This window comes from Aquarana catesbeiana, linkage group LG01 (assembly GCF_042186555.1).
Source record: "Aquarana catesbeiana isolate 2022-GZ linkage group LG01, ASM4218655v1, whole genome shotgun sequence".
Lineage (NCBI taxonomy): Eukaryota > Metazoa > Chordata > Amphibia > Anura > Ranidae > Aquarana > Aquarana catesbeiana.
Genome location: NC_133324.1, coordinates 540,847,709 through 540,869,385, shown reverse-complemented (window position 1 = coordinate 540,869,385; position 21,677 = coordinate 540,847,709). Strand labels below are relative to the sequence as shown.

Below are 21,677 nucleotides of genomic sequence, written 5' to 3'. Positions count from 1 at the left end.
GATCAGGAACAGCTGGGTAACTGTGGAGAGAGATGAGAGCTGGCAATTAGCTGACAGTTGAGCGGCCAGCTCATAGAAGGAAGGGCTGAGCCAGCCCTGACAGCATGCTTCTGTGCGCTCTTCTTCCTTGAAGATGGGCTTCCAAATCTGATGCCGAGGTGAGGCTTAAAACTATAGGAACACTATAGGATTGTAACAGACCTGGGACCCCTTTGGTGGCCCCAAGGAGAGCGGTATGTGGTGCCCATAGTGCTTCAAGGTGAACAGTGGGTGTGGCCATATTGCGTTAAAGGAGCATGGTTAAATAAAATCTATTCTTGTACCCACAAAATATGCTTAGATTAATAAAGCAAACGTTACTGTAAAAATATGAATTAAGCCTACCTTAAAAGTGGAATGCAGGGCTGGTGCAAGTTTTTTTTTCTTTTTTACACAGGTGAAAGTAATAGTAGCACACTCCTGTGGAAAGCAAATTGAAGAGTGCAGGGTTCAGGGGTGCTCTCTGTACAGAGCGCAGGATTTAGGGGGGCTCTGCATAAAGAATGCAGGGTTTAGGGGTGTGCTATGTAAAGAATGCAGGGTTCAGGGGTGCACTACATACAGAGTGCAGGGTTCAGGGGTACATATCTCATAGACCACCTGAAACAAAAAATGACTCCCCCAAAAATCTCCACCCTCACCTAGTACAGAATTTCCCCACCCCCAAATCTCCAACCTTGACAGGACAATCTTATTACCCTGCCATCACGACCTCCCCCCCCTTTTCACCTGTACAAATGCAACCGTAATATTGCAACCGTAATATTTTCCAATCCCCTTCTCAAATTTCCCCTCTCAACACAGACCTTAGACACAGTGTGGCTCGATGCGGGCGGGAGATGTTATTCCTGTCAGGCTCCACCTTGTCGTCTGCTGTGAGACAGGTAGAGCTGAGGAGAAGCCTACTGGAAACTTCCTCGGCTCTGTACATTACACTAGCTCACTAGCTACGCCTGGGGACTGGGGGGGGGGGGGGATGGTTCATTGCAGCCTCATAGAGTGCACGTCTATGCGCTTGTGTGTGCAGATCACCGGCTGCCCTTGGTTTACTATTTTGATGGTAGAGTCATATGAGCTTCTGCTGACTGTGCTCAGCACGTAGCAGGACATGCTCACTATACTCCACTACAGAGATCTTAGACAGCCTGAGGGGAAGAAGGAGGAGGAGAAAAGAACCACAACACCTCGCTCAATGCAACGCCTGGGGCAGACGTCCCCCCTGCCCCCCCTAGTTTCGGCCCTAAGGGTGGAGCCCCCAAAAAGGAAAAATGCTCTGATCTATTAAGTTCAAACAACACCAAGCTTATTACAGATGCGCAAGTTAGAAACAACTTGGGTAATAATAATCATGGTCTGATCACATTTGCCCTAAGTTACAGGAAAGAGAAGCATGTTGGTATGACAAGAATTTCAAAAAAGCAAACTTCAATAAGCTGTGATCCTTACTGTATGATGATGTATTAATGTAAGATGAACTAAGTGCTTTTGTAATTTTTCAACCGTACATGTTACATAGTTACATAGTTAGCAGGGCTGGACTGGGACAAAAATTTGGCCCTGGACTTCATCCAGACCGGCCCACTTTACTCCAAACACCTGGTGTTGGCGCTTCAATCTTCTCGGCACCATGGTTCATATGGTGTCAGGATGATTGAAGCGCATTATTTCTATTATTACATTGTAATATAACATGAAATAGTTCAACTCACCATAATGCAGAATCAGTGGGAGCCTTGAGTGTGTCACCTGCCACCTCACTTGCCACATCGCCTGCCACCAGATGCAATGTTTCACTTGCCACGTCACTTGTCAGCAGAGGCAGCTTGTCATTTGCCACGTTGCCTGCCACCAGATGCAGTGTTTCACTTGCCACGGCACTTGTCAGCAGAAGCAGCTTGTCACTTGCCACATCGCCTGCCACCAGATGCTGCATGTCATTTGCCACGTTACCTGCCACCAGATGCAGAATGTCACTTGCCACGTCACTTGTCAGCAGAGGCAGCTTGTCATTTGCCACGTTGCCTGCCACCAGATGCAGAATGTAATTTGCCAACGTCACTTGTCAGCAGAGGCAGCTTGTCATTTGCCACGTCGCCTACCACCAGGTGCCGCATGTCACTTGCCACGTTACCTGCCACCAGATGCAAAACGTCACTTGCCACGTCACTTGTCAGCAGAGGCAGCTTGTCACTTGCCACCAGATGCTGCATGTCACTTGCCACATTGCCTGCCACCAGGTGCTGCATGTCACTTGCCACCATCGCCTGCCACCAGATGCAGCGTGTCACTTGCCACGTCGCCTGCCACCAGATGCAGCGTGTCACTTGCCACGTCGCCTGCCACCAGATGCAGCGTGTCACTTGCCACATCGCCTGCCACCAGGTGCTGCATGTCACTTGCCACCATCGCCTGCCACCAGATGCCACATGTCACTTGCCACGTTACCTGCCACCAGATGCAAAACATCACTTGCCACGTCATTTGTCAGCAGAGGCAGCTTGTCACTTGCCACGTCGCCTGCCACCAGATGCCGCATATCACTTGCCCCGTCGCCTGTATCCTGCCAAGTCACTTGTCACCAGATGGCAGATGCAGTGCTACTACATGACTTGATGGGCACCTCCAACCCAGCTCTGTAACCCCCCCAACACACAACGTGACAGGGGAGGAGAGAGAGATACACAGCGCCTATTGTAGCATTAAAACAACTTGTATTCCACTTAAAGAACGTTACTGACAAAGTTAGTAGGGTGAAAGGCATTGAGACACTGTGATCTGAATTAGGAGCCGCCACCGGGAACCGAACGAGCCAGTAGATGCAGAGCATCGGTGTGTACTACTACTTCCTGGTAGCGGTGGAACGCATGATGGGGCGGACGTGATGTCATCATCCGGAAATGATGCAAGATGTGGGAGGTGACGGATCCTTCAGGCCATCATTCCTCCGCCACCAGGAAGTAGTAGTACACACCGATGCGCTCTGCATCTACTGGCCCGATCGGTTCCCGGTGGCCGCTCCTAATTCAAATTGTTGACAAGCCTGGATTCTTGCCAGTGTTTCAATGACTTTCACCCTACTTTGTCAGTAACGTTTTTTAAGTGGATTAAAAGTTGTTTTAATGCTACATTTGGCGCTATGTATCTCTCCTTCCCTGTCTCTGAAACTGGCCCACTGAGCCATCGGCCCACCGGGAATCTCCCGGTAGTCCCGATGGCCAGTCCATCCCTGATAGTTAGTCAGGTTGAAAAATGACACAAGTCCATCCAGTTCAACCATAAAAATAAATAAAAAATAATATCAAACAGTCCCATATACCCAATCCTATACCCACAGTTGATCCAGAGGAAGGCGAAAAACCCCAGCAAAGCATGGGGCAGGGGAAAAAATTCCTTCCTGACCCCCAAGAGGCAATCGGATTTTCTCTGGATCAACTTTACCTATAAATGTTAGTACCCACTTATATTGTGTGCATTTAGGAAGGAATCCAGGCCTTTCTTAAAGCAATCTACTGAGCTGGCCAGAACCACCTCTGGACGGAGTCTATTCCACATTTTCACAGCTCTTACTGTGAAGAAACCTTTCCGTATTTGGAGATGAAATCTCTTTTTCACTGATGTTATGCTTTTTTAAATCTCTTTCAAGTCATGATACTGTCCAGAAGATGAAACATGATTCATGTACAGTATGTATGATTAGTACAAAGTACTTTTAAGCTAAAAAGTAGTGTTGAATGGTTGTTTGTGAAATCATAGCCAATGTAGCTGTAGCCTACTACCCCAAGGGAGCATTTTAACACTAAAGAAAGTGCATCTGAGTTGCTGCCATTTGTTGATTCTGGTGCTGTTCACATTGCAGTATAAAGCAATGAACAATGCTGCTTGCAACAATTTTAATGTGCATTCCATAAGTATATTCATAGACATCCTGCACGAACCGCTGCGGGTATCATTGTTAAGTTAATCACACCCCAAAAACATGTCGCAAAACGCAATGCAGTTGGCAGAATCAGATCGCATGGGTGTGAAAACCTGTGCAATCCAATTCCAGCGTGGCAAAAAAAGGTGCATGCATGCATGGGTGCGGTGCGATTTGAGCCGTACAAAATAAAATGTCTCAAATTGCACTGCAAAGAATTGCATGTGATTTGAACAGGAATGTGGATCGATCCCTGTCAGAATCACATGCGGTCACCTCTTTAGTGTGAACCAGCACTTAAAGGCTAACTCCAGGAACATGTAAAAATCTACCATTGCAATCACACTACACAGGTTAATTGCTTGTTTAGTGCAGAGGCAGAGGATTATAGCATAAATACATAAAATGTAAATAACTACTTTATTCTTCGCTCCAGCAGGCTACCTCCAGTAGTTCCCCTGCAGCTGATCTGTAAGCTGTGACTGACTCTAGTCACATTGTAGGCTTCCAAATGTACAGTACTGAGTTAAAGTGATATTAAAGACAGTTTTTTTTTTATATATAAATAACAAACATGCCATACTTACCTGTTCTGTGGTTTTGCAAAAGGCAGCCCCGGCCCTCCTTTTCTCAGGTCCCCCGCTGGCGCTCCTGGCCCCTCCATCCTGCCGAGTGTCAAACTGCTATGGGGGCATCTGAGTAGGCTCGTCGGGCTGTGATTGACAGTAGTGGGAGCCAATGGCTCAGCCAATGAGGAGGAAGAGACCTGGGAGACACACTGCTCTCAAGCACATCGCTGGGTTGAGATGGGGTCATGTAAGTATTAGGGGGGTTGCTGCAAACAGAAGGTTTTTTACCCACATGCCTAGAATTTGTGAAGATAAAAAACCTTGAGACTTTACAACCACTTTAATGTTCCTGCATGGTACATGATCACTCCAAGGCTCTGCCCAGAGATTGGAGCTTTGGTAGGAGGAGGACAGCATTGGAACTGGTTGGAACAAGGAACCAGGTAAGTAAAACAGCCACGTCTGCAAACCCCTAGACATAACAAGCATTTAAACCCTTGCAGTGCTGGGAACCCCACTGCTGGAAGGGGTGAGGGTTTACTGTTTCTAGAGTTTGATTTTAAATAAATAAAAAAAAGTTGTTTAACATTAAATTGTACAACCTATTTTATGAGAAGGTGACACTCTCAGTTAGGGCCAACAACATTATTAAAAATGCCAAGCTGTTTGCCTTGAAGTAACACTAAAATTTTGCAGATCTAAAGCCAGGAAATCCAAACTGATAGAACAGTTCATAATTCGAGTACAATATGTAAATGTATTTCTGTGTGGATGTTTACTAAACTGTGATATGATATAATATAAATTATCATATAAACATATGATCTAATATAAAAATTTGAGGAGTATTGTTCTAAATTCTTTGAACCAAAAAAAATGCATGGAACAGGAAGCATAGATAACATCCAAAATGTAACTTATGTGCAGTAGCTGTTTGTACAAGTCCAATATCACTCTCCTCCCTCTTATACAGCAATCATTGATGACATAGTGGAAGCCAAGCCTCCCACAGCAGTCACTTTCTCTTCTCTGTTAAGACTAGACCACTAGCAACATCAACCTATTATTGATTGCTTCTGCTGAGGGTGGCAAGCCATTTCTATTCCAAAATATCAGAAGTTGTCGCATAACCTCACATCATGTAACAGTGCCAGGGTTAAAACAAAAAGACAGACAAAAAGCCAGGAGTTCTATAAAAAGCAGTAGAGAAGATAGCATCAACTGATACTACTAGACTACCAGACATGCAAAGTAATAAAAAAAATAGAAAAGCAGTACCCAGTGTTTTTTTTTTAAACCACTTGATTGCCAAGGAAACCTATTGAACCGAAGTGGACATTTAATAACCCACTCCTCATCAGAGATACAATCTAAAAAGTAATTCTAAAAGCATTTTTTAGTTATTCATTAAAATTAAATTGTTATAGTAAAATATTAAATTGCTGTCTGTATGATTAATGGTAAACCAAAAAGCTGACTCTTGAGTCCTTAGTCTCATCTTTTGTCTCTGGTTGATGATCCACAGTATTTGTGTAAATGCAGATTGTAATTATCTGCCATATCGTAACCCCCTCTAACACGCTACTCTGATGGACTCCAAATTTATGCCTGCAGGTAATACTGAATAAGACCAAGGTCAAGGAGCCTTTCAGTTGTGATAAGGTCGGTAAAGACTTTTCTGAATACAGTACACTAAGGACCTCTGCAGTCTCCGACAGAATCAGCAGCGTCTTCAACACACCTATACAACTGTAATACGTAAGGATTGGTTGGGCAGCCTCTGGTTTATTCCCAGGAAGACTTACAACAGCTTTTAAAGCATCATATGTTTTTGTAGCCTCTGGTTTACTCTGGAGAGTCTGCTTTACTACCAATATAATACGCCTGATGGTTGTACTGCCTTATGGGATTTGTATAATTTTTAGTCTTGTTTGAATATGTAAGACATCAAAAATGACTTTGTGTAGTGACAATCACTGACCTGGATATATGCAGCCTGGTTGAGCACACTATATTCATCTAGCGGACTTTCTACTTTGCAGTGGCTTTTTTTGGAATACAATAAACCTACAATTTTAGCGTGAAGGCTGAAAACTACAAATTGAAGGACCCATATACAACTTTCTTTTTAATTTGTTTTAAAGTCTTATATTTTTCACTTTGTGTTTTGTGGGGATCACTAATCAGTAAAATGTGTTTCCTATCTGCTAACAATATACTTTAACAATTATTGTTTTCTTTTAGAAATCAATGTATCATTCAACGTTTGTTATATGTCCTGTTTTTGGAGGTTGATCATGGAAAGTAACTAAGAACAGTAGCACAGTCTTTTCTTATGACATATACAGTGCTATTATATACAAATCACTATACAGTTGTTCTATCTAATTAATGACATTGTTTCAGTTGAAAGAGAGGCAAAGCACACACACACAGTGATATACATGAGAACATTTTATGGGTATATATATGTATATGTATGTGTGTGTGTGTGTATATATATATATATACACACATACACTATATTACTAATATTGGGACACCTGCCTTTACACGCACATGAAAAGGTTTACAAGTGTGTCTAGGGGATTGTTTGACCATTCTTCCAGAAGCGCATTTATGAGGTCAGGCACTGATGTTGGATAAGAAGGCCTGGCTCACAGTCTCGGTTCTAATTCATTCCAAAGGTGTTCTATCAGGTTGAGGTCAGGGCTCTCTGCAGGCCAGTCAAGTTTCTCCACCCCAAACTCGCTCATCCATGAGTTTGGGGTAGAGAACCTTGACTGGCCTGCACAGAGTCCTGACCCCTGCTAGAACACCTTTGGAAAGAATTAGAGCCGAGACTGCGAGCCAGGCCTTCTCATCGAACATCAATGCCTGACCTCATAAATGCGCTTCTGGAAGAATGGTCAAAGATTCCCATAGACACACTTGTAAACCTTGTGGACAGCCTTCCCAGAAGAATTGAAGCTGTTATAGCTGCAAAGGGTGGGTCAACTCAATATTGAACCCTGACTCCATACACACTATTAGATTTTCTGCAGATTTTTGTCTTCAGATTTACCAAAATCATGCAGTGCAAGGGCCTACCTTACTGCATACAAATTGAAACTCTTAAAGGGGTTGTAAAGGTAAAAGTTTTTTCACCTTAATGCAGTCTATGCATTAAGGTGAAAAAACATCTGACAATACCGGCCCCCCCCCCCCCCCCGTTTTACTTACCTGACCCCTCGAAAGTCCCGTGCTCTCCCCCGACATCCTCTTCACCGCTCAGCCTGACCGTTGATTGGTTACAGTGGATGGATTGAAAGCAGCGCAGCCATTGGCTCGCACTGCTGTCAATCACATCCAATGACGCGGCGCGCCAGGGGGCAGGGCCGAGTGACACAGTGAGTGGCTATGGCCGCTGGCTGTATCACGGGAGCATGCTCGCAAGCACTTAACACCATGCGAGGGAGCTCGCATGAAAGTGTTGAGCCCTTGCGGGGGGGGAGCCGAGACAGCCGCCGAGGGACCCCAGAAGAGGTTCGGGGCCACTCTGTGCAAAACGAGCTGCACAGTGGAGGTAAGTATAACATGTATGTTTTTTTTTTTTTTTTTTTTTTAATTATGTTTAGTGATCCTTTAAGGTTTGACCTCATATTATATGGTTTTGGTAAATCTGAAGACAAAAATCTGCAGATGATCTAATAGTGTGTATGGGGCTTAAGACTGGGATGTGTAAAGGCAGGTGTCCAAGTACTTTTGGTAATAATAATAAAATAATAATACATTACTAATAATAGTAATGTGTATATATATATATATATCTATATATATATATATAGATATATATATATATATTTTATATATATATATATATATATATATATCTATATATATATAATATGTGTATATATATATATATATATAGATATATAGATATATATCTATATATCTATATATATAGATATATATATATAATGTGTCACAGAGTAGCAATCTAGGCAAACTCTTAATGGCTTTAACAGCAGATGTTAATGTGTTAATGCAGGCAGAAAATGGAAGACTTTTAATCACATCTGTCAAAAGATGTCCTGTTGCTGTAAGTAGCGATGCTTCAGATTATTATGAAAAGTTAGATAAAACACACAATTAAAATGTTAAATCGCTGCACAGAGAACACCAAACTATAGAAGTGACATTATATTCAACTCGGCCTCCTGGATGAAAAGAGGTCTGGTAACAAAATGTGGTCAAGCATGAGTATGTGTATGTGGGGAAGAAAATAATATAGGTGGAAGATAGTACTGCTACTAGGATACAACAGAAAAAGATACTCTGTTCAGTATTTATTGTTCAGTCTCTGCCCCTACCACTTCTTTTCGCCATAACAATCACTGCACTTTTATACTATTGAGTTGTTGTAACATGCATTGGTGTCATTCTGGCACCTTAAAACACTTTGCCAACAGGTTTGCATTCCAACACATTGCAAGGCAATGCACTAAAGTGTGCTACCAAAAATGCTACATACGCCATTTTTGTGCAGTAGGCAGCTCGTTTAAATCAATGGGCTGCCTTAAAGTAACACACTTATTTATTTTATTTATTACAGGTACTTCTATAGTGCAATCAATTTACACAGTTCTTTACATATATATTGTTCATTCACATCAGTCCCTGCCCAAACATACCTCCCAACTTTCCCAACTGGGAACAAGGGGCACCTTTTAGCAAAAGTATGTAGGCATAGGACACACCTACTGCCACGTCCCCCTTAAAGGAGAATTGTACAAAAAAAAAAAAACTTTTTTGGTTAAACACACAAATGCTTTTTTACTACTATTGTTCCTTTATATTGGCTTTTGAAATTTACAAATGCAGCAATTTAGAAATTGGATGAAAAGTTTAACACTGTAAAACACTTTTTGATAGACAAATAGTGCTTTTCCTATACAACTATATAGATCAGACCACAATAAGGGACAAATGAAGAGGAAAGAGGGACAGTTGGGAGCTATGCTAAAAGGATGCAATTGTGTGAATGGGCCCTCAAAGTATGGATGTAAGCTGAACTAACGTCCCCCATCTCTGATGTGCTTACTCTATATTCCCCTTTGGAGCTGGGACCAGGCTCTATAGTGAATTCATTATTGGAATAAATGAAGAATACTTTCCAGAGAGGTAAAACAGTGAGTTAATTTCAAAGCAGTGCTTTGGTTGTCAGTGGGCAAAATTCCAAAAGTGATACAGACAGCAAGAAAAACTTCATAGGTTCCCTAAAAAAAAAAAAAAAAGAAGCTTTGTATACCCAATTTAACTCTGGAAGTCCCCCCCCCCTTCCCAACCAGGCCATTTTTTGCGATACGGCACTGCGTTAATTTAACTGACAATTGAGCGGTCGTGCGACACTGTACCCAAATAACATTTTTGTCCTTTTTTTCCCACAAATAGAGCTTTCTTTTGGCGCTATTTTATAACATCTGCATTTTTTACTTTTTGCGCTATAAACAAAAAACTAAAATTTTGAAAAAAAAAAAAAAATTTTTTTACTTTCTGCTATTAAACATATCCCATAAAAAAAAAAAAAAAATCAAATTTCTTCATAAATTTAGGCCAATAAGTATTCTGCTACATATTTCTGGTAAAAAAAAATCCCAATAAGCGTATATTGATTGGTTTGCACAAAAGTTATAGCATCTACAAACTTTGGGATATATTTATGGAATTTTATTTTTTTTTAATTTACCAGTAATGGCGGCGATGAGCGACTAATAGCAGGACTGCAATATTGCGGCAGACAAATTGGACACTGACTATTTTGACACTTTTTTGGGGACCAGGGACACTAATACAGTGATCAGTGCTAAAAATTTGCACTGTCACTGTACTAATGACACTGGCTGGGAAGGTGTTAACATCAGGGGCGATCAAAGGGTTAACTGTGTACCCCCTAAAAAATAGAGGCAGAGGGCAATTGAAAAGGCTGCTTACTTTTCAATTGAGGATGTAGTGGGGGAGGTGCTTGCACTAGGGAAATGCATAGATCTGTGTCCCTGCTTTGCAGGAACACATGATCTATGCCTTCCTTGCTGACAGAATGGAGATCTGCCTTGTTTTACATAGCCAGATCACCATTCTGTCTGTGTCCTGAAGGATCAGTGGGTGCCGGTGGACATCGGGTCCGCGGGACCCGCAGATCAGCTCCTGCTGTGTAGAATCACAGCAGGAGCGAGCTTCTGGCGGCGCGCACTCTCGCCTGATACCTGGAAATGCAGAATCATGTATATATACCTGATCCTACGCAGCGTGGCCGCCCTGTAGAAGTAAAAATGCTATAGAGCAAAGTAAGCAACTGGATAAAGTTTCCCCATTACAGTGCAGGATTACAAAAAACTCTGCTACCAACACAGGTCTTTCTGTGAGTCATATGGGTTGATTTACTAAAATTGGAGAGTGCAACAACTGGCGCAGCGCTGCATAGAAACCGATCAGCTTCCAGGTTTTTTTGTCAAAGCTTAATTTAACAAGCTGAAGTTAGCAGCTGATTGGCTACCATGCACAGCTGCACCAGATTTTACGTTCTCTAGTTTTAGTAAATAAACCCCACTGCGTGAAAAAGTACATGCAAGGGGAGATTTATGCCGGTTGGTTATGGAACACTTTAGACAAAATGCATTAAAATGCTTTAGACAGTTTCTTGTTAATGAGATTTAAACCATGGCTGTGTGACTTTCCTTCTCCCATGGTACAAACATATCATTTTTAACAGTTTCTATTGATGCCATTGTTAATCTAAAACTAAAAACAGAAATACCAGTACAGCTGCCCCTACCTTTCACCCCCCCCCCCCCCCAAATCCACCTGAGAAAAAACCCTGATAACGGAGTTAGTAAAAAAAAAAATCGAAATGCCCAAGTGCTTACGTAAATACACACGGACATCAACACCTTTTACTGCTTGTCCAGTGGCGGGGGTCCTCCCAGAATCCTGAAGATTGAAGAGGGATGGAACGTCATGAAAAGGTGACCAGTCAGCATGGGGGCATCCTGTGAATAATTGCTTTTATTTGCAATATCTTGATGTCCTTATGCCTCTTCAGTGTTTCACTGCAATCCTGTAGTTATCAATGCTATCTTTTTTTTTTTTTCCTTGCACAAGTATTATATTTTACATCTGAAAAAGAGTTATATTTTGGACTGACAACCACAATTTCCTGGACATGGTGTCTAGGTGGAATGCTGCAGCAATTTTGCTGTATGTTGCTGAAGAACTTACAGCAAAGGGATAAGTGTGGGTGATTTGTTAAAGGCAATTAGGCTGCTCACTTTTCAAGGGAATTTGCCCTAGAGCAGGGGTCTTCAAACTACGGCCCTCCAATTGTTCAGGAACTACAATTCCCATCATGCCTAGTCATGTCTGTGAATGTCAGAGTTTTACAATGCCTCATGGGACGTGTAGTTCTGCAACAGCTGGAGGGCCGTAATTTGAGGATCCCTGCCCTAGAGCTTAGTGAATGAGCAGATGCTCTGCTGACTTCCCCCATTCAATCGTGTGCAAGCAAAAAAGCAGTTGGTGTTCTTTGCACAGTACAATTTCACCACAGTCACTGAGCTCTGGGGTAAATTTCTTTGCAATGTGAATAGTCTATTTGCCCACCCCAATAGCTCATTGGCTGGTGGAGGTCCTGCTTGGTGATTCAAGCAACAGGGCTGCTAGTAATTTTGCTGTTTTTTGTGGCCCAGCATATAGATCCAGTGCTCATTCTAGTGATAGCTGATGGGGCTGCACCTGAAGTCAGGGCTGTTTCTGGTAGGATGGGCCTGGAACCTTAGGCTGGGATCACACTATCTTCGCATGCGGCTCACAGCAGGGGTCCGGTGCATTCCCCTTCACCATTTCAGGTCCAATTTCAGCCAGAATTTTTGGCTGAATTCAGACCTGAAATAGACCAAAAGACGCACAGGTCTCCTGTGCAAATTAGCGCCAGAGCCGCAGCGGAGATTTGTGAACTGACTCTATAGAGAGCCGGTCAAAATCTCCTGCTATTGTGAATTGGATGCAGGTAACCCAGCCTTATAACCGAGGTAACCCAGCCCTGTGTTTTGTTGCAGACCTGATATTGAACATATGTTAACTATTGCTATTGCTTGTTTCAATTGTTTAGAAACTACTGAGTGGTTGTCATGGTTCCAATGAATGGACATAAAGCAAATGTGGTATCTTACATAGTTACATAGTTACATAGTAGGCGAGGTTGAAAAAAGACACAAGTCCATCAAGTCCAACCTATGTGTGATTATGTGTCAGTATTACATTGTATATCCCTGTATGTTGCGTTCATTTAGGTGCTTATCTAATAGTTTCTTGAAACTATCGATGCTCCCCGCTGAGACCACCGTCTGTGGAAGGGAATTCCACATCCTTGCCGCTCTTACAGTACCCTCTACATAGTTTAAGCTTAAACCTCTTTTCTTCTAATTTTAATGAGTGGCCACAAGTCTTGTTAAACTCTCTTCTGTGAAAAAGTTTTATTTCTATTGTAGGGTCACCAGTACGGTATTTGTATATTGAAATCATATCCCCTCTCAAGCGTCTCTTCTCCAGAGAGAATAAGTTCAGTGCTCGCAACCTTTCCTCATAACTAAGATCCTCCAGACCCTTTATTAGCTTTGTTGCCCTTCTTTGTACTCGCTCCATTTCCAGTACATCCTTCCTGAGGACTGGTGCCCAGAACTGGACAGCATACTCTAGGTGCGGCCGGACCAGAGTCTTGTAGAGTGGGAGAATTATCGTTTTATCTCTGGAGTTGATCCCCTTTTTAATGCATGCCAATATTCTGTTTGCTTTGTTAGCAGCAGATTGGCATTGCATGCCATTGTTGAGCCTATCATCTACTAGGACCCCCATCTGCCATGTAGTTGCCCACCCCATTAATTTGTTCAGATTTTTTTGCAAGGTTTCCACATCCTGCGGAGAAGTTATTGCCCTGCTTAGCTTAGTATCGTCTGCAAATACAGAGATTGAACTGTTTATCCCATCCTCCAGGTCCCAGCACAGAACCCTGGGTAACCCCACTACCCACCCCTGACCATTCCAAATACTCCCCATTTATCACCACCCTCTGAACTCGCCCTTGTAGCCAGTTTTCAATCCATGTACTCACCCTATGGTCCATGCCAACGGACCTTATTTTGTACAGTAAACGTTTATGGGGAACTGTGTCAAATGCTTTTGCAAAATCCAGATACACCACGTCTACGGGCCTTCCTTTATCTAGATGGCAACTCACCTCCTCATAGAAGGTTAGTAGATTGGTTTGGCAAGAACGATTCTTCATGAATCCATGCTGATTACTGCTAATGATACCGTTCTCATTACTAAAATCTTGTATATAGTCCCTTATCACCCCCTCCAAGAGTTTACATACTATTGATGTTAGGCTACTGGTCTGTAATTCCCAGGGATGTATTTTGAGCCCATTTTAAATATTGGTGCTACATTGGCTTTTTTCCAATCAGCTGGTACCATTCCAGTCAGTAGACTGTCTGTAAAAATTAGGAACAACGGTCTGGCAATCACTTGACTGAGTTCCCTAAGTACCCTCGGATGCAAGCCATCAGGTCCCGGTGATTTATTAATGTTAAGTTTCTCAAGTCTAATTTTAATTCTGTCCTCTGTTAACCATGGAGGTGCTTCCTGTGTTGTGTCATGAGGATAAACACTGCAGTTTTGGTTACTGAAGCCCCCCGATTCCCTCGTGAAGACTGAGGAGAAGAAAAAATTCAATACCTTCACCATCTCCCCATCCTTTGTAACCAGATGTCCTTCCTCATTCTTTATGGGGCCAATATGGTCAGTCCTCCCTTTTTTACTGTTTACATACTTAAAGAATTTCTGGGGATTTTTTTTGCTCTCCTCCGCTATGTGTCTTTCATGTTCTATCTTAGCCGTCCTAATTGCACCTTTACATTTCTTGTTGCATTCTTTATAAAGTCTGAATACTGAGGATGATCCCTCAACCTTGTATTTTTTTGAAGGCCTTCTCCTTTGCTTTTATATGCATGTTTACACTGGAGTTAAGCCATCCAGGACTTTTGTTCGCCCTTTTAAATTTATTACCCAATGGGATACATTGGCTAATGCCCTTATTTATTATACTCTTAAAGCAAACCCATCTCTCCTCTATATTCTTTGTTCCTAATATTTTATCCCAATTTATGCCTTTTAGCAAGGTTTGTACTTTAGGGAAGTTGGCTGTTTTGAAATTCAGTGTCTTTGTATTCCCTTTATGTTTCCTATTTGTGTGATTTATACTGAAACTAATTGACCTGTGATCGCTGTTACCCAAATTGCCCCGTATTTCCACATCCGTGATCAGGTCTGTATTGTTGGTAATCAGTAGATCTAGTAATGTTTTATTTCTAGTTGGTGCGTCTACCATCTGACCCATAAAATTGTCCTGCAAGACATTAAGGAACTGGCAAGCCTTAAATGAATGCGCGGTTTCCTCCGCCCAGTCTATGTCTGGATAATTAAAATCCCCCATTATGATAACACTTCCTATCCTTGCTGCTAATCCAAATTGTGATAGGAGATCTGTCTCCACTTCCTCCCTCAGGTTAGGGGGCCTATAGCATACTCCTGAGGACTGGGGGCCTATAGCATACTCCCAGTATTATTTTCCCCTTAGCTTCATCCCTTTGGAGCTCTACCCATAAGGATTCCACCTCCTCCCTAGCTCCCTCAGTGATGTCATCTCTCACATTCACTTGTACATTATTTTTGATATATAGGCATACCCCTCCCCCTTTTTTACCCTCTCTATCCTTGCGGTAAAGGGTATACCCTTGAATGTTTGCCAGCCAATCATGAGAGCTGTTGAATCAGGTCTCTGAAATTCCCACAAAATCCAAATCCTCCTCGTACAACAGTATCCGTAGTTCACCCATCTTGTCCGCTATGCTCCTGGCATTGGTGAACATGCCACATAGTTTAGACCGGTTGCATATTGTCCTCGTATTGGGTGTTTCGAGATTGCAACTAGGACTTGCTACTATACTTACCTTGTGTTTTTGTGCTTTGGTCAACCTACCACTAATGTCCCCAATACCACCCTCTGAAATATCTTCCACGCTGACTATCTCTACCTCTGGACCCTCCCCCCCATCGCCTAGTTTAAAAACCCCTCTAACTTTTTGGCCATCTTCATTCCCAGCAGATCTGCACCCTCCTCATTTAGGTGCAGTCCGTCCCTTCTATAGTACCGGTTATCGACTGAGAAGTCGGCCCAGTCCTCCAGGAACCCAAACCCCTCCTTACTACACCAGCTCTTCAGCCACTTGTTTACTTCCCTAATCTCCCTCTGCCTTTCTGGTGTGGCTCGATGTACCGGTAGTATTCCTGAGAATGCTGCTGTATTTAAAAATGCATTAAATGATCTGGATATGGATCTGTTAATCACAAACAATGCAGAGCTTATTAATATGTTCATATAAAGGAAAAAATATGTAATAGTGACCTTAGCATGATACCATTTAAAGTGTTTGTTACCTTAACGCCCTACTACAAAAAACTTAAACATTGTTCCTGGCTGTGCCCACACTACTAGAACAAATGCTTGTTTAAGTCTAGGGGACTTGTAAAGGAAGACATACATACAGTACATGATTCCTCTGCACTGCTAGATCTGTTCCCCCAGTGTCTTCTACTCCAGCACTCCACGCTCCAGGTTCTGACATGATCAAATCCAATGCAGGGTCCATACGCTGCATTAGGCATAATGACGCCGAAGGACAGTCCACCACCGGAGCACGGATCAGGTAAGTTAAAATGTTTCTTCTGTCCCCTAGGCTAAATGAGTAGTTAGGACTTTAAAATATAAACTTAAGTTCATGTCTCTTGCAAGTGCATATATCATCATTGTTTTTTTTTTTTTTTACATGTTGTATGATTTATGTTTAGAAAACTGGTTTGATCTTGTCAGTCCTTGTTGCCAGTTCTTCCTTGTTGTAAACTGACCACGTTAAGCATGGAAGCCGATCTGTGCTAGGAGTAGTCATTTTACATCCCATGTCTTGTTCAGACAAACAGAATGCTGTAAAAGCACACAGCGTGCCTGTTCGTTCCGCAGCCATGCCCCCTGTCCTGCCTCACACTGTTGAAAGTTGATTTTCAGCCCTTTCAAGCCCAAGCCTGTACTGCACAAATAGTGACTACCACCAGCTACTTAGTGTTGCTGTGCTGGGGATATGCAGTCACATGACGATACAATAAAACATTTAAAGAAGGTATAGAGAAACCGATTTTGTGATTTTTTTAAAAGTGATTTTGAAAAGGTCTACTATTAAATGCCGTCTTTATATAGTATTTACTGAAGCTTCACAGCTACTTTAAACTGTAAACAATAACTGGGAGACAAAATAATAGCCAGGGTTGGTCACAATGGACAAAGCGAGAGCTTTATGTGTTCTATAAAAACTAAAATTATAATGCCAACGTACAATATGAGGACTGTATTACCCTAATTTCAAATGCATCGGAGTGGCTCAACACTGATATGGTCTGAAACAAATAGACAAAAATATAAATAAAGCACCTAGACCTGATAGCTTATGCCCACAATATTTCAAAGAGTTGAGCTCTGTTATTTCAAAGCTATTTTATTTTTACTTTTAGAGACTCTTTAATGACTAGCTTGGTAACAATACAGGCGCAAAGCAAATGTCTAACATGGACCCATTAATTAACACTCTAATTGTAGGGAAGATATTTAAAACTATTGGTCAAATACATACAAGGGTATCTGCAATAAAATAAGAAATAACCAGCATTGATTTATAAACGAAAAAAAAATCTTGTCAAATAAGTCTACTTTCATATTATGAGGAAGAAAGCAGAAACTCAGACAAAATGGAAGCTGCTGATATAGTATAATTGGACATAGCTAAAGTGTTTGACATACAGTGGGGACAGAAAGTATTCAGACCCCCTTAAATTTTTCACTCTTTGTTATATTGCAGCCATTTGCTAAAATCATTTAAGTTCATTTGTCTTCCTCATTAATGTACACACAGCACTCCATATTGACAGAAAAACACAGAATTGTTGACATTTTTGCAGATTTATTAAAAAAGAAAAACTGAAATATGGTCCTAAGTATTCAGACCCTTTGCTGTGACACTCATATATTTAACTCAGGTGCTGTCCATTTCTTCTGATCATCCTTGAGATGGTTCTACACCTTCATTTGAGTCCAGCTGTGTTTTATTATACTGATTGGATTTGATTAGGAAAGCCACACACCTGTCTATATAAGACCTTACAGCTCACAGTGCATGTCAGAGCAAATGAGAACGCAAAGCAAAGGAACTGCCTGAAGAGCTCAGAGACAGAATTGTGGCAAGGCACAGATCTGGCCAAGGTTACAAAAAATTCTGCTGCACTTAAGGTTCCCAAAAGCAGAGTGGCCTCCATAATCCTTAAATGGAAGACGTTTTGGACGACCAGAACCCTTCGTAGAGCTGGCCGTCCGGCCAAACTGAACTATCGGGGGAGAAGAGCCTTGGTGAGGGAGGTAAAGAAGAACCCAAAGATCACTGTGGCTGAGCTCCAGAGATGCAGTCGGGAGATGGGAGAAAGTTGTAGAAAGTCAACCATCACTGCAGCCCTCCACCAGTCGGGGCTTTATGGCACAGTGGTCCGACTAAAAGCCTCTCCTCAGTGCAAGACAAATGAAAACCCGCATGGAGTTTGCTAAAAAACACCTGAAGGAATCCAAGATGGTGAGAAATAAGATTCTCTAGTCTGATGAGACCAAGATAGAACTTTTTGGCCTTAATTCTAAGCGGTATGTGTGGAGAAAACCAGGCACTGCTCATAACCTGTCCAATACAGTGCCAACAGTGAAGCATGGTGGTGGCAGCATCATGCTGTGGGGGTGTTTTTCAGCTGCAGGCACAGGACGACTGGTTGCAATCGAGAGAAAGATGAATGCGGCCAAGTACAGGGATATCCTGGACGAAAACCTTCTCCAGAGTGCTCAGGACCTCACACTGGGCCGAAGGTTTACCTTCCAACAAAACAATGACCCTAAGCACACAGCTAAAATAACGAAGGAGTGGCTTCACAACAACTCTGTGACTGTTCTTGAATGGCTCAGCCAGAGCCCTGACTTAAACCCAATTGAGCATCTCTGGTGAGACCTAAAATGGCTGTCCACCAATGTTTACCATCCAACCTGACAGAACTGGAGAGGATCTCCAAGGAGGAATGGAAGAGGATCCCAAAATCCAGGTGTGAAAAACTTGTTGCATCTTTCCCAAAAAGACTCCTGGCTGTATTAGGTCAAAAGGGTGCTTCTACTAAATACTGAGCAAAGGGTCTGAATACTTAGGACCATGTGATATTTCAGTTTTTCTTTTTTAATAAATCTGCAAAAATGTCAACAATTCTGTGTTTTTCTGTCAAGATTGGGTGCTGTGTGTACATTGAGGAAAAAAATGAACTTAAATGATTTTAGCAAATGGCTGCAATATAACAAAGAGTGAAACATTTAAGGGGGTCTGAATACTTTCCGTCCCCACTGTAGTTTCACAAATATGGCTAATGTGTAAGTTAGGGGCTGCAGGCTTATACCATTAATTCTGAAAATTGGTAGAAAACTGGTTTATATACCACATTCATAGAACTGGGATTACTGAATCTTACTTTGAATGATATAAGGTAGTACTCCAAGTTTTAATTTTGAGACCATTACTTTTAATGATATAGAGCTTGGGATGAAATCTACCGTTTCTGTTTTTGAAGATGACATATATAGTCAGGGAAAAAAGTATTTTATCCCCTGCTAATTTTGTACATTTGCCCACTGATAAAGAAATAATCAGTCTATAATTTTAATTGTAGGTTTATTTTAACAGTGAGAGACAGAATAACAACAAAAATATCCAGAAAAACGCATTTCAAAAAAGGTATAAATTGATTTGCATTTTAATGAGTAAAATAAGTATTTGATCCCCTATCATTTAGCAAGATTTCTGGCTTCCAGGTGTCTTCTATACAGGTAACAAGCTGAGGTTAGGAACACTCTCTTAAAGGGAGTGCTCCTAATCTCAGCTTGTTACCTGTATAAAAGACACCTGTCCACAGAAGCAATCAGTCAGTCAGATTCCAATCTCTCCACCATGGCCAAGACCAAAGAGCTGTCCAAGGATGTCAGGGACAAGATTTTAAACCTACACAAGGATGGAATGGGCTACAAGACCATCGCTTGGCAGCTTGGTGAAAGGGTAACAACGGTTGGTGTGATTATTCGCAAATGGAAGAAAGACAGAATTACTGTCAATCTCCCTCGGTCTGGGGCTCCATGCGAGATCTCACCTTGTGGAGTTTCAATGATCATGAGAATGGTGAGGAATCAGCCCATAACTACACAGGAGAATCTTGTCAATGATCTTAAGGCAGCTGGGACTATAGTCACCAAGAAGACTATTGGTAACACACTGTGCCGCGAAAGGACTGAAATCCTGCAGCTCCTGCAAGGTCCCCCTGCTTAAGAAAGCACATATACAGGCCCATCTGAAGTCTGCAAATGAACATCTGAATGATTCACGGGAGAACTGGGTGGAGAACTGGGTGAAAGTGTTGTGGTCAGATGAGACCAAAATTGAGCTCTTTGGCATCAACTCAACTCGCCGTGTTTGGAAGAGGGGGAATGCTGCCTATCACCCCGGGAACACCATCCCCACCATCAAACATGGAGGTGAAAACATGCTTTGGGGTTGTTTTTCTGCTAAGGGGACAGGACAACGTCAACGGATTAAAGGAACGATGGACCGAGCCATGTACAGTCAAATCTTGGGTGAGAACCTCCTTCCCTTAGCCAGGGCATTGAAAATGGGTTGTGGGTGAGTATTCCAACATGACAATGACCCAAAATACACGGCCAAGGCAACAAAGGAGTGGCTCAAGAAGAAGCACATTAAGGTCCTGGAGTGGCCTAGCCAATCTCCAGACCTTAATCCCATAGAAGAAATGTGGAAGTAGCTGAAGGTTCGAGTTACCAAACGTCAGCCTCGAAACCCTAATGACTTGGAGAGGATTTGCAAAGAGGAGTGGTCAAAATCCCTCCTGAGATGTGTGCAAACCTGGTGGCCAAAAACAAGAAACGTCTGACCTCTGTGATTGGCAACAAGGGTTTTGCCCCCAAGTACTAAGTCATGTATTGCGAAGTGGTCAAATACTTATTTCGCTCATTAAAATGCAAATCAATTTATACCTTTTTTGAAATGCACTTTTCTGGATTATTTTGTTGTTATTCTTTCTCTCACTGTTAAAATAAACCTACCATTAAAATCATAGACTGATCATTTCTTTGCCAGTGGGCAAACATACAAAATCAGCAGGGGAGCAAATACTTTTTTCTCTCACTGTAGCTATGTGAATGAATACAGTCCGTGCAAGATGCCTCCAGCTAACCTAGATGCACAGGCAAATGAGATTTATTTTTGATAAATGTAAAGTTATGCACATACATGGGATCTTTTAAAACTCTAATTTCTGAGAGTGGGGCAAATCAGAGTGCACAATGCACACAATAGTGAATAAAGGGTGTGGCCCAATTGCATTAAAAATAGAAGAGGCTTAGGACTGGGTTCACACTGCCGCACGGTGCGGCTCACACCAGGGTGGGTTACTTTTCACCATTTCAGGTCCGATTTCGGTCCGAATGTTTGGCTGCATTTGGACCTGAAACGGACCAGAAGACTCACAAGACTCCTCTGCCATTTGCACCGGAGCCGCTCCGGAGATGTGTGAACCGGCTCCATAGAGAGCCAGTCACAATCTCCTGACATGCGAATTGGATACATGCAATTTGCAATAGTGTGAACCCAGCCTGAGGGATTGTTTCTAAATATGTTAAATGATTCTTATATTAGATGCTGTTAACCACTGCGGCACTGCGTTAACTGACACGGTCATGCAACGCTGTACCTATGTAGCGCTGGTAGATTTTCAATCTACCGCTTATGTGTAAATTTAGTGGGTCATCTGTTCTGTACATAGTTCAGATTTAATCTATGGCTAAATTAGCTTCTGTTCCAGCTTTGGTTGTGTTGCGTGCAGTTCCACTCCGTCGCCTGTAGATGTCGGTGTCACTACAGCCTGGA

At 42.2% G+C, this 21,677-nt stretch overlaps 1 protein-coding gene across 13 annotated transcripts in view; it reads left to right on the top strand.

Annotated features, from left to right (window-relative positions):
- The window catches only part of ADGRL3 (adhesion G protein-coupled receptor L3), a 1,522,275-nt gene that overhangs the window by 1,441,751 nt on the left and 58,847 nt on the right, over window positions 1-21,677 (top strand). For 2 of the 13 annotated variants that reach the window (XM_073595100.1, XM_073595081.1), the window contains one exon: window positions 6,139-6,738. The exons of the other annotated variants lie outside the window; for them this stretch is intronic. In XM_073595100.1, the coding sequence (XP_073451201.1) occupies window positions 6,139-6,152 (14 nt within the window). In that variant the 3' untranslated portion in view covers window positions 6,153-6,738. Of the gene's footprint in view, window positions 1-6,138; window positions 6,739-21,677 lie in introns of those variants that run through there. 13 annotated transcript variants of the gene reach the window in all.